General features: G+C 45.6%; 1 protein-coding gene across 2 annotated transcripts in view; it reads left to right on the top strand.

The window, feature by feature from the left end:
* Positions 1–13,685, top strand: part of LOC129563423 (lipopolysaccharide-binding protein-like) — a 31,096-nt gene that overhangs the window by 14,972 nt on the left and 2,439 nt on the right. For both annotated transcript variants that reach the window (XM_055437232.2, XM_088843785.1), the window contains 5 exons: positions 1,820–1,996; positions 4,782–4,991; positions 6,164–6,334; positions 11,374–11,441; positions 12,867–12,912. In XM_055437232.2, the coding sequence (XP_055293207.1) occupies positions 1,820–1,996; positions 4,782–4,991; positions 6,164–6,334; positions 11,374–11,441; positions 12,867–12,912 (672 nt within the window). The remainder of the gene's footprint in view (positions 1–1,819; positions 1,997–4,781; positions 4,992–6,163; positions 6,335–11,373; positions 11,442–12,866; positions 12,913–13,685) is intronic.

Here is a 13,685-nt window from a genome sequence, read left to right as displayed (position 1 = left end):
TCATAAGGGTCCTTATAAAAAGGAAAAGAAAGAAAGAAGAGAAAGTGAAGTCACTCAGTCGTGTCTGACTCTTCGTGACCCCATGGACTGTAGCTTACCAGGCTCCTCCGTCCATGGAATTTTCCAGGCAAGAGTACTGGAGTGGGTTGCCATTTCCTTCTCCAGGGGATCTTCCCGACTCAGGGATCAAACCCAGGTATCCTGCGTTGCAGGCAGATGCTTTACCATCTGAGCCACCAGGGAAGCCCCTTATAAAAAGGGGGTAGGTGATATAGGACAGGAGGTTATGTGACACAGAAGCAAGAGCTTGGAACTAAAGGTCAGAGTGATGCAAGAGAGGGGCCAGAAGCTTAGGAATGCAGGTGGCCTCTACAGGGTAGAAAAGGAAGCAGATTCACCCCTGAAGCTTCAAGAAAGAAGGCAGACTTGCCAACATCTTGAGTTTTAACTTCTGACCTCCAGAATCGTGAAGGACTACAATCTCTGTTGTTTTAAACCATGAAGATTATGATCGTTTGTTACAGCAGCAGTAGGACAAGAATACACCCCATCTTCATTCTGGTCTTTCCCACAACCCCTGTTGAGCCAGGTCCTGGAGTGTCACCCCTCTCCAGTTTTATTTATTTAACTAACACCTAACACAGGGCTTCCCTGGTGGCTCAAATGGTAAAGTGTCTGCCTGCAATTTGGGAGACCTGGGTTCAATCCCTTGGTTGGGAAGATCCCCTGGAGAAGGAAATGGCAACCCACTCCAGTATTCTTGTCTGAAGAATTCCATGGACAGAGGAGCCTAGTAGGCTACAGTCCATGGGGCAAAGAGTCAGACACGACTGAGCGACTTCACATTTTCTTTACGTGCTTTTTACTCTGAGCATGCATGCATGCTAATTCGCTTCAGTTGTGTCCGACTCTTTGCAACGCTATGGACTGTAGCCTGCCAGGTTCCTCTGGGATTTTCCAGGCAAGAATACTGGAATGAGTTGCCATGCCCTCCTCCAGAGGATCTTCCGACCCAGAGAGTGAACCTCTTACATCTCCTGCCTCGGCAGGCGGATTCTTTACCACTAGCGCCACCTCGGGAAGCTCCTCTTACTATGAGCCAAGTGCTATTTTAAGTATTTGCACAAATGTTAATGCATGTAAATTTCATACAGCCTCTATGAAGTAGAAACCATTAGCATCATCCCCACTTTTATTTTTTAAATTTTTTTGGCGGAGTCGATCTTAGTTTCAGCACATGGGATCTTTGTGGTAGCGTGTGGGGTCTATCCCTGTGGCACACAGGCTCTCTAGTCAGAGCATGAGGGCTCCAGAGCGCAGGCTCAGTAGTTATGGTGAAAGGGCTTAGTTGCCCCCATGGCATGTGGGGTGTTAGTTCCCCAACCAGGGATCGAACCCACATCCCCTGCATTGCAAGGCGGATTCCTAACCACTGGACAGCCAGGGGAGTTCCGCATCATCTCCATTTATCAGGTGAGGGAGTTGAGACACAAAGAAGTCGGAGACTTACCCAAGATCCCAGAGCGAGTAAGTGGCAGGCCAGGACCCAAAACCAAACAGTTAAGCTCCAGGGTCCATACTTGCCACTGGGCGGTGCTCCCTCCCCTGCATCCTGAGCCTGGAAGAACACAGGACACAGCTCCCACCCAAAGAAAACAGTCTACGATAGGGGAATTTCAGGCAGCTGTTAGGGCCCTCGATGAATCTTTCAAGACACCAGCACTACAGTCTAGAGAGGAATCGCCAGCCCAGCCGCCAGCCGGGCCTGACATCTTCTCTGATAGGAACCCTGGTGGCCGACGTGTCCTTCTGTCTGCAGGGTGAATTCTTCAGCAGAAACTGGAACTCCCCAGTCCCCTTCGATGCTCCGCCCATCAGGCTGCCCCAGAAACACGACCGCATGATCTACTTTGCTGCCTCTGAATATGTTTTCAACACGGCCAGCAGGGTTTACCACCAGGCTGGGCAGATGAAATTCACCATCCAAAATAAGCATGTGAGTAGGGGAGGGAGGAGGCTGGGAGTCCCTGGAGAGAGCATCAAATGGGACAGTAGATCCACTGTGAGTGCTCTGGGGAGCCGGGAGAAGAACATGGAATTTGGAGCCTGCCAAATAGGGGTTCGGAGAAGGCAATGGCAAGCCACTCCAGTACTCTTGCCTAGAAAATCCCATGGACGGAGGAGCCTGGTAGGCTGCAGTCCATGGGGTCGCTACGAGTCAGACATGACCGAGAGACTTCACTTTCACTTTTCACTTTCACACATTGGAGAAGGAAATGGCAACCCACTCCAGTGTTCTTGCCTGGAGAATCCCAGGAATGGGGGAGCCTGGTGGGCTGCCGTCTATGGGGTCACACAGAGTCGGACACGACTGAAGTGACTTAGCAGCAGCAGCAAATAGGGGTTTGAATCCAGGCTGTGCCTCAGTTTCCCTCTTTGTGCGTGTGAATCCCAAGTGTGCCTATTCCCCAGGGATTATATGACAGTCAGCCTGTAAGAACTTGGAGTCTGATACATGTATGTATGTTAGCTATAGTAGCAGTTTTTTTTTTTTCAATTTTTATTTTTGGCTGCACTGTGCGGTATGCGGAATCTTAGTTCCCTGACCAGGAATGGAACCAGCACCCCCTGCATTTCGAGCTTGGAGTTTTAACCACTGGACCACCAGTGAAGTCTCGATAGTATTTTCAAAAAGTAACACAGGCTCTGGTGTGTTGTATCAGGTACTCCAAGAAGCAGATGCCACGACAACTTCAGACTTATAAGAGATTTATTAGGGAAACAGCTGGAGAGATAACGGGCACTGGAGGATGGAGCAGGTGGGACGAGCCCTTAGACCAAGATGCCTGCAAGCAGAGAGAAAGCAGACAGATGTGGCACAAGTGCTTCTGTGTCTCTAAGTCTCAGCTAAGCCGAAGGGGAGCCACAGCACCAAGCTTGCTTATTAGAGGAGTGCGTGTCAGGCAGGCGTCAATTAAGTCTGGCTCTAAGGTGAAATCCTACGTGTGATCTTTCAGGTCCACCTGCAGGCAATTACATTAAGCTTTACGTGGCAGGTCTCACCCAGTCCAGACTTGGTTCACAGCCAGTGTTTGCTAGTTTCCAGAGGGAGGTACCCTTAAGGACTCAAGCCCGTGCCTCGCCTGCCAATCTGCATTCCTAGCCTTGACACTTCCCGTTCAGAGGCCTATTTGTGGATGGGCAGGGCGGGTAACTTCAGCTGAGATCCCTTCCTGGGGGCCTTGAAGACAGTTTTCTCCAGTTTGACTCAATCGTCAGTACTTTTTCTTTTTGGCCTCCTGGTCCTTCCCTGTCTCCTCCACCACCTCCCACTGGGTCCATGGTGGTATCCTATATCTGCCACAGGGAAAAGGGGGACACAGCAGGGCCAGCACCCTGGTTTTCCGGCTTACCCTCTTGCTTCCTCTCTTGCAGTAAGCAAATGAAGCCTTGATTGTGACTTTCAGTTTGACTCGTTGTCTTAAGCGATCCCCTCGAATCCTGAAACCTGACAAAATTCTCCAGCTCTACCATGTGGGCTGTGCCCAGTCAGGGACTGAGAGCTGTATGTGAGAGGGTGGTCCCAGGGTGAATGGTGTGAGGCCTGAGTGTGAGGCAGGGGGTGTGGGGGCCTGTCAACCAGCTGCTTTGCTCACAGCTGATGCCTCTGAAGGGAGGTCTGAGCAGGGCACCCTCACAGCTCCCAGTCGAGCACTTTGATAAGTACTAAATAGAGTTGGACTGTAAAGAAGGCTGAGTGCCAAAGAACTGATGCTAGCGAAGACTCTCGAGAGTCTCTTGGACAGCAAGGAGATCAAAGCAGTCAACCCTAAAGGAAATCAACCCTGAATATTCACTGGAAGGACTGATGCTGAATCTGAAGCTCCAATAGTTTGGCCACCTGATGCGAAGAGCTGACTCATTGGAAAAGACCCTGATGCTGGGAAAGATTGAGGGCAAGAGAAGAGGGCTACAGAGGATGAGATGGTTGGATGGCATCACCAGCTTAATGGACATGAGTTTGCGCAAACTGCAGGAGATAGTAAAGGAGAAGGAAGCCTGACATGCTGTAGTCCATGGGGTCCCAAAGAGTCAGACAACTTAGTGCCTAAACAACAATCAGTATCAGTTCAGTCACTCAGTCATGTCCGACTCTTTGTGACCCCATGAACCGCAGCACGCCAGGCCTCCCTGTCCATCATCAACTCCCAGCAGCCCAAATGAACAGTGGGGATCTTTTCTTTTTTTAATATTTGCTTATTTAGCTGCTCCAGATTTCAGTTGCAGCATGCAGGATTTTTAGTTGTGGCATTTGGGATCTAGTTCCCTGACCAGGAATCGTACTTGAGCTTCCTGTATTGGGAGCATATAGTCTTAGCCTCTGGACCACCATGGAAGTCCCAAGGGTGAGGACCTTGAAGGGGGAAGAGATGGAGGAAGGTGTGCTGTGGACAGGTATAGGCAAGGGCTCGCCAAGTTGAAAGATGAACAAGTCCAAGGCATGGGTAGAGAATAGCATCATGAGAGACTTCTGGCCAGAAAAAGAGTTTGGGGTTGGGGAAAGCCATATCTGAAAGCACGTTAAATCCAGACTGTGGTGGTTACCAGCTCTTGTTGGCCCTTTAGGGGAGAATCCTGAGAAGTGATGAACACTAATCATAGACATTTGTTAAGCCCTTCCTATGTTCCAGGCCCTGCACTTAGCTCTTTACCTTCAGAATATCTCGTTCATTCCTCACACACCCTGCACAAGTGCTATTGGGATCATCCTCCTTTTCCAGATACAGAACCTGACGAAGTTTATCAACCATAAGTCAGCCAAAAACTGGCGGAAGCAGCAGCTGAGGCCCCGCTGCCTGACCTCCAAGTCCACGCCTCTAACTACTCTGGCGTCCTGCTTCTCAAGTGGCTTCCTGCTTGATGTGCTGCAGATTCCCCTGGACTTCCCAATCCAACTGCATACCAGCTCATTCAGGGCCATTATTCCTCAGGTAAGACCTTAGGACAAGCCCATTGACATGGGCAAAATGTTGAGATTGTGTGTGGACATCTACGAGCTGTGCATAAACTTTCTCTGAACAAACAGCTCACTTATTAACATAGTGGATACAAGTAAGCTGTTAAGTAAGTTATTAAGATTTTTTTTGCTTCAAAATTTTCATCATTCTCTGACTTCTGGAGGCATAAAGACACAGGATCCAGATTCAGATTGCTTGTGTTTGAATCTGGGAACTGCTCTTTCCTGTCTTGGGAACTTGATCTTGTTGGGCCTCAGTTTTTTCATCTATCAAATGTGAACAACTCTAGTACCTGCCCCCACTGAGTTGCTACTGGGTTGGTCATTATCAAATGGGGGATAACACTCAGCCAGGACAAATATTCAGGATACTTCCAGGGTGCAAATGGGACATGTGGGGCAGGCTGATAACTGGGGTTAGACCAACAATCAATATTTGTTTAATGTTTATGTACAGCAGAGCTGAAAAGTAGTAGGAGCAGAGTGGAGAAGAGTTCTCAGCCTCCCCTCTCTTGAGCCAGGCAATTCAGCTCTGGCCCCAAATTTGCACGCTAATCAACACAGTGGAGGAGGCAGTATAGTGACCACCCACTGTTATTGGAGCTTGCCCATTGTGGTATTTCTACCCATCCCGATGCATTATCAAAGTGCTCTTTCCAACCATAAAGCCATCCACTGAAAAAGAGTTCTAAAAATATAATTCCCTACTAACAAATATTTCGAGAATATTAGCTAATTTTCTCTCTCACTATTTTGAGTGTCTTTTCTTCTAAATTGGATATTGTCACATGTATGAAATTTTTGGCCATTTTCATGGAATAATGTGAAACTACATTTTGTGTGCTTATCCCCATTACTATTGAATTTTAACATGTATGCATTTATTTATAGCCATTTGTATTTCTAATCAACTAAATTGCTACATTAACCATTTGATATATTATATATATTTTTTAACTTAATATATTTATATATATACATATAAAATTATATAAAATTCCCACCATCCTATGATTTTCCACTGCCAGTTCAGGACCCCTGAAGATTTGAGTCTTGGGGGTTCTGCCCATCTGACCTTCACTAATACAGCTCAGGGTCCCTCTGTCTGTCTCGTATCCTCCCCTAGTATCTGCCCTATTTTTCCAGCTAGCCAGGTTGTATCCTAATATGGAACTAGAGCTTGAGACATCACCTGAATCAGCTCCAATCCTGACATTCACTCCCGGAAATGTGATGTTCATGCCAGTGATGGACATCCAGGCCTTTGTTCTCCTGCCCAAGTCTGCTGGCCGCAAGCCCCTCTTCCAAATCCGGGCGGTAAGTCTGAATCTGTCCAGGGCAATAAAAGGTCATGTTTGTTATGGGTAGAAGCCCCTCCCTTGGCTAAAGGACTGGGAGACTACACAGCTGAAGTAGCTGAAGGCTATTTATTTCTGGTGTGTTGTGAGTGGGTCTTGCACACTTGGTCTGAACAGCCAAGCATCCCGATATAGCTAATCAAACTATAACACTGTCAGAGTCGCAAGAAACCTTAAAAGTCATTCACTCCAGCTGAAGTGGAAATAGTTAGCTTCCTCACTGTTCAGTTCAGTTCAGTTCAGTTCAGTTCAGTCGCTCAGTCGTGTCTGACTCTCTGCGACCCCATGAATCACAGCACGCCAGGCCTCCCTATCCATCACCAACTCCCGGAGTTCACTCAAACTCACGTCCACAGAGTCGGTGATGCCATTCAGCCATCTCATTCTCGGTCGTCCCTTTCTCCTCCCGCCCCCAACCTTTCCCAGCATCAGAGTCTTTTCCAGTGAGTCAACTCGTCGCATGAGGTGGCCAAAGTATTGCAGTTTCAGCTTTAGCATCAGTGCTTCCAATGAACACCCAGGATCGATCTCCCTTAGAATGGACTGGTTGGATCTCCTGGCGGTACAAGGGACTCTCAAGAGTCTTCTCCAACACCACAGTTCAAAAGCATCAATTCTTCGGCGATCAGCTTTCTTCACAGTCCAACTCTCACATCCATACATGACCACGGGAAAAACCATAGCCTTGACTAGACGGACCTTTGTTGGCAAAGTAATGTCTCTGCTTTTTAATATACTATCAAGGTTGGTCATAACTTTCCTTCCAAGGAGTAAGCGTCTTTTAATTTCATGGCTGCAATCAGCATCTGCAGTGATTTTGGAGCCCCCAAAAATAAAGTCTGACACTGTTTCCACTGCTTTTCCATCTATTTCCCATGAAGTGATGGGACCAGATGCCATGATCAGAGTTTTCTGAATGTTGAGCTTCAAGCCAACCTTTTCACTCTCCTCTTTCACTTTCATCAAGAGGCTTTTGAGTTCCTCTTCACTTTCTGCCATAAGGGTAGTGTCATCTGCATATCTGAGGTTATTGATATTTCTCCCAGCAATCTTGATTCCAGCTTGTGCTTCTTCCAGCCCAGCGTTCCTCATGATGTACTCTGCATATAAGTTAAATAAGCAAGGTGACAATATACAGCCTTGACGTACTCCTTTTCCTATTTGGAACCAGTCGGTTGTTCCATGTACAGTTCTGACTGTTGCTTCCTGACCTGCATACAGGTTTCTCAAGAGGCAGGTCAGGTGGTCTGGTATTCCCATCTCTTTAAGAATTTTCCACTGTGATCCACACAGTCAAAGGCTTTGGCATAGTCAATGAAGCAGAAATAGATGTTTTTCTGGAACTCTCTTGCTTTCTCCATGACCCAGCGGATGTTGGCAATTTGATCACTGGTGCCTCTGCCTTTTCTAAAACCTGCTTGAACATCTGGAAGTTCATGGTTCACATATTGCTGAAGCCTGGCTTGGAGAATTTTGAGCATGACTTTACTAGCGTGTGAGATGAGTGCAATTGTGCAGTAGTTTGAGCATTCTTTGGCATTGCCTTTCTTTGGGATTGGAATGAAGACTGACCTTTTCCAGTCCTGTGGCCACTGCTGAGTTTTCCAAATTTGCTGGCATATTGAGTGTAGCACTTTCACAGCATCATCTTTCAGGAATTGAAATAGCTCAACTGGAATTCCATCACCACCACTAGCTTTGTTCGTAGTGATGCTTTCTAAGGCCCACTTGACTTCACATTCCAAGATGTCTGGCTCTAGGTCAGTGATCACGTTATCGTGACTATCTTGCTTGTGAAGATCTTTTTTGTACAGTTCTTCTGTGTATTCTTGCCACCTCTTCTTAATATCTTCTGCTTCTTTTAGGTCCATACCATTTCTGTCCTTTATCGAGCCCATCTTTGCATGAAATGTTCCCTTGGAATCTCTAATTTTCTTGAAGAGGTCTCTTGTTTTTCCTATTCTGTTGTTTTCCTCTATTTCTTTGCATTGATCACTGAGGAAGTCTTTCTTATCTCTCCTTGCTATTCTTTGGAACTCTGCATTCAGATGCTTATATCTTTCCTTTTCTCCTTTGCTTTTCACTTCTCTTCTTTTCACAGCTATTTGTAAGGCCTCCTCAGACAGCCATTTTGCTTTTTTGCATTTCTTTTCCATGGGGATGGTCTTGGTCCCTGTCTCCTGTACAATGTCACGAACCTCCGTCCAGAGTTCATCAGGCACTCTATCTATCAGATCTAGTCCCTTAAATCTATTCCTCACTTCCACTGTATAATCATAAGGGATTTGATTTAGGTCATACCTGAATGGTCTAGTGGTTTTCCCTACTTTCTTCAATTTAAGTCTGAATTTGGCAATAAGGAGTTCATGATCTGAGCCACAGTCAGCTCCTGGTCTTGTTTTTGCTAACTGTATACAGCTTCTCCATCTTTGGCTGCAAAGAATATAATCAATCTGATTTCAGTGTTGACCATCTGGTGATGTCCACGTGTAGAGTCTTCTCTTGTGTTGTTGGAAGAGGGTGTTTGCTATGACCAGTGCGTTCTTGACAAAACTCTATTAGCCTTTGCCCTGCTTCATTCCGTGCTCCAAGGCCAAATTTGCCTGTTACTCCAGGTGTTTCTTGACTTCCTACTTTTGCATTCCAGTCCCCTATAACTGTTACATTTACTTAAATTAAAAATTTCTTTAATTTAAAACATTGTTGTTGTTATTGTTTAGTTGCTAAGTCATGTTGGACTCTTTGCAACCCCATGGACTATAGACCTCCAGGTTCCCCTGTCCATGGAATTTTCTAGGCAAGAGTACTGGAGTAGGTTGCCATTTCCCACTCCAGAGGATCTTCCCAACCCAGGGATCAAATACTCATCTCTTGTGTCTCCTGCATACACCTATTTAAAATGTTATAAATAAAAATTATCAAATTACCTTTTTAAAGAAAGTATAAAATTTAAAGAACTTTTAAAATAGCAACACTCTCCAAATTCATTCACAGATTCAACACGATCCCTATCAAAATCCCCTCTAGTTTTTTTGCTTCCAATGAAGGGAGTGCAGTTTCAACCCCTGATCAGGGAACTGAGACCTGAGAACCCATATACTGCATGGCAGTTTGTGCATGGCAGTATGTGGGGCCCCAAAAAACAAATAAACAAACAACAAAACCCTCCTTTCTCCACCCAAAGAACCAGAAAAATGAAGTCTAGTAAAATAGAAAACTTTTAGACAATAATGGTGGCTCCTGGTGGTTCAGATGATGAAGAATCTGCCTGCAAGGAGGGAGACCTGGGTTCAGTCCCTGGGTCAGGAAGATCTCCTGGAGAAGGGAATGGCTACCCATCTAGTATCCTTGCCTGGAGAATTCCATGGACAGAGAAGCCTGGCAGGCGACAGTCCGTGGGGTCCCAGAGTCGGACATGGCTGAGTGACTAACATTTAACTTATTGCTAAACTCCAGAGAGAAAAGAATAAGTGAACTAGAGAATAGAACAGTAGAAAACATCCAATCTGAACTACAGAGGAAAAAACAGACCGAAGAAAAAAAATGAAAAGAGCCTCAGGAACCTGTGGGACTATAACAAAAGTTCTAACATTCAGGCCATCAGAGTCTCAGGAGAGGAGAAAGTAGGAGGGACTGAAAAGTACTCAAAGAAATAATGGCTGAAAATGTCCCAAATTTAGCAAGAGACAGACAAAGCTGCAGATTCAAGAAGCTGAGCACATTCCAAACTAGATAAACCCAAAGAAATCTATGCCAAGACATGTAATAATTAAATTGCCAAAAATTAGAGGTAAAGAAAAGGTCTTGAAAGCAGCAAGAGAAAAAAAAACACCTTATCTCTAAGGGAAAAACTTTTCCAATGGCAGCATGTTTGTCACCAGAAAACATGGTTGTCAAAAGAAAGTGACGCTTTTTTTTTTTTTTTCATTTTCTTGGCCGAGTCACTCAGTATGCAGGATATTAGTTACCCAACCAGGGATCAAACTTGCGGTGGAAGTGCAGAATCCTAACCACCGGACTGCCAGGGAATTTCCAGACATGATGTATGTCAAGTGCTATCTTAGCTCGGGCTCCCACAACAAAATATCATAGACTAGCTGACTTAAACAATAGAAATTTATTTCTCGTAGTTCTGGAGACTGGGAAATCCAAGATAAGGTCAGGAAGTAACACACATTCCATTGGCCAGAACTCAAGTCACATGGCCATACCTAACTGCAAAGGAAGCTAGGAAATGTGGGTTGTCTTATGAAACTTGAAGCTGATTCTGCCACAGACCCTTCCCTGTTCATTTTCAATAGTCCTTGGCCACTGTTCAAACTGATAATGACCTTGTCTATGCCTGAGCAGCAGCCAGCCTTCTGTCCTTTGGTAGGGACACAAAAAGTGTTCCATTGTTCCTACCACAAGCCTCTGGGATATCAATCAAGTTTCAAAGTGGAGCTGTTCAGTGATGTTGCCACAAACATTTATTCAGGTGTTGCAGGTAAGATCTTACCTCCTGGAAAGAGGAAATGGACTCAAGTAGAACAGCTAACCATCATAGATAGGACAGGCTTTATGGAGCCTCCAGATACGGTCACCTGGTTCAACCCCACATCTGTAAGAGGTCAACCTTAATCATTAAACATAGATGTCAATTACTGGTGTCTTTAAATGTCCCTAGGGCTTGGGGACTCTGAACTTTTGGTGGCTGCTTACAGATGGACAATCTCCCCATTCAAAATGCTCTGTCTTTAGTCTGGGCTTATTTCCCGCTTCCTGATGCTTCCATGAAGATGGAGATGTCTGAAACCTCAGCTCACCTCTCTTTAAAGTCATCTGTGGAGCCACCAGCGTCCTGCCTCCTCAGTCCATAATCCGTAGGCAGCTGCTTTTCGCTCATATGTCCCACATCTGGCTGTGGTATCTATTTCTGGAGATTTGTCTCTTGCTCTTGGGCCCAATAGCATGTCTTCATGGGCCGAGAATCCGGATCATCCTCTTTTGCTTTTCTAGAGTACCAACATCTCCATCACCATCAATGTGAACTCCAGGAGGATCAATGGTTCATTGACCACAGGGAGGTAAGACGCCATGGGCTGGGGAAGAGGAGAGGAGGGGATGGAGTGGCACTTGTCCTAGCAGTGTCCTCTGTTCAGAGCCTTCACCTGTGCCCACATTTCATCCACTCTGGGCTCTGCTCCCTGCGGAGGTACACATGCAATGGGTTCCCTAGAGGAACAAATTCCTGGTCTCAGGGTTAGATGCTGTTGGCTCATTGAATGCCCTGACCCTGTTAAAATTAACATCTCCTTAAGAGATCTTTAAAAAGAGAAGCTGGGCTTCCCTGGCAGTCCAGTGGTTAAGACTGTGCTTCCAATTCAGGGGGCACCAGTTTGATCCCTGGTCAGGGAACTAAGATCCCATATGCCAAGTGGCCAAATTAAAATAAATAAATACAGAAATAAAAAGTTAACAATGAGCATTTGGGGCTTTTGGAGGTCCTGGAATTCGAGTTTATGCACATGGCTTGGGGGTCTCTGCAGTGTCAGAGAAGATAGTCAAGGGCTTAGAGTGAGGATTCAGCAAAGTAAGGATTCATGAAGACCTCACACAATTTTGCCAAGGAATTATCAAAACTCCCCTGCCCTGTGAGTGGAAAACAGAAAGATTGATCCAGGGTAATTAGAATTTCTGAACAAGGGGACCAGGTCAGCAGCCAAGGGAAAGCCTGTGAGGAGGGAGATCAATATGGCGGGGGAGGGGGGGGGTTGAGATTTGGCTTTTATAGTGACGGAAGTCAACGTGCCAGCATCATTTATGGTGCCTCTCTTTCCCATTCTTATTGTCTATTGCCATGCTGTAAAAGTAACACATGCTCATGGCAAGGAAAAACTGGAAATTACCAAAGTATTTAAAAAAAAAAAGACAAAATCCCCCATCATTTTGTCACACAGATCATCACCATTAATAGTTTCATGGTTCCTTCCAGGTTTTTTTTATACATTTTTATATCATTGGAGGCATAAATTACCACTTTTTTTTATTCCACTTTTTCCTGTTAATATTTACATTATCATAATTTCTTCAAGTTATCAAAGAGCCTCAGCGAACATTATTGTTAACAATGTCACTTCTTAAGTCACAATGCATGCTTCATATTTATTTCTCTGACTGCATCAGGTCTTAGTTGGAGCACGTGGGATCTTCATCACTCGGTAGTTGTGGGGCAAGGACTTACTTGCCCTGTGGCACTGGGATCTTAGCTCCCTGATCAAGGATCCAATCCTGGATTGCAAGGTGGACTCTCAACCACGGGATCACCAGTGAAGTCCCACACAGTGCATGCTTAAAGGCTTAAATCCACAAGCACATTGCAGAGGAACCCTTGGGTGTCCAGCCCCCAGAAATGCCCTTGCACACAAGTACCACACACCCCACTGGTGGGGGAAACTGGGAGAAAGTACCAGCCATAGCGTGGGGTGACCTGTGCTTCTCTTTCTGCACAGTGAGCTGAAATTGGAACTGAAGCACTCCAACATCGGTGTCTTCAACGTGAGTTGTTTTCCTTCAGCATTGCTTGAATGTCCTCTCCAACCAGGGCTTCATGGGGAGAAGCTTCATGGAAGGGATCCAGGAGAAGCAACAAGATCCCAGAAAAGATGCACTGTAGTCTTGCAGGAATCAGGATATCACATCTGAAAGTTAATCATCCAAGAAGGGCAAAAAGAGTGACAGGACATGAACATTCACAGCATGAGCTTTGGAGGACAATGGGTCTGGGCTCGTCCATCAGCTCTGCCACTTGCCACCTGTGTGACCTTGGGCAAATCACTTAACCTTTCTGAGCCTGTTTCTTTGACTATAAAATGGGAATGATAATAGCATCTATCTCTAATGGGGACTACGATTTGAAATGGGGCAATGAATTCAGTAAGACACCTTGACCCAATGTCTCACACATATTACACTCTCCGCATATGTCACTGTAACAAAGGCCAGGTGTACAATCTCTTCTCAAAAGCCCTTGAGACTGATGAGTTTCAGAACTGGGAATTCTTGGGAGGTACTGTGGAGCATGCCCCCCTGGATCTGGGACAGCATTCTATAATCAAACACACTCATAGTTTTGCAACAAAATTTTAAAACATTCAAATAAGGTAGAATTAAAAAAAAAACACACCCACTTAATAGCACCAGAACAGTTCAAGTCATGTTTTGTCACAAAATGTGCCTGTGTACACACCTGTGGAGAATGAAGTCCAGAGATTTGGGATTTGGGAATTGTGAGCGAGGAACCGTTTATGTGTCATGCTGACGGTCATTGT

This window comes from Moschus berezovskii, chromosome 15 (assembly GCF_049115385.1).
Source record: "Moschus berezovskii isolate FMDL1 chromosome 15, NW_MosBer_1.0, whole genome shotgun sequence".
Lineage (NCBI taxonomy): Eukaryota > Metazoa > Chordata > Mammalia > Artiodactyla > Moschidae > Moschus > Moschus berezovskii.
Note: the sequence above shows the minus strand (reverse complement) of the source record. Positions and strands in the feature narration are given on the sequence as shown.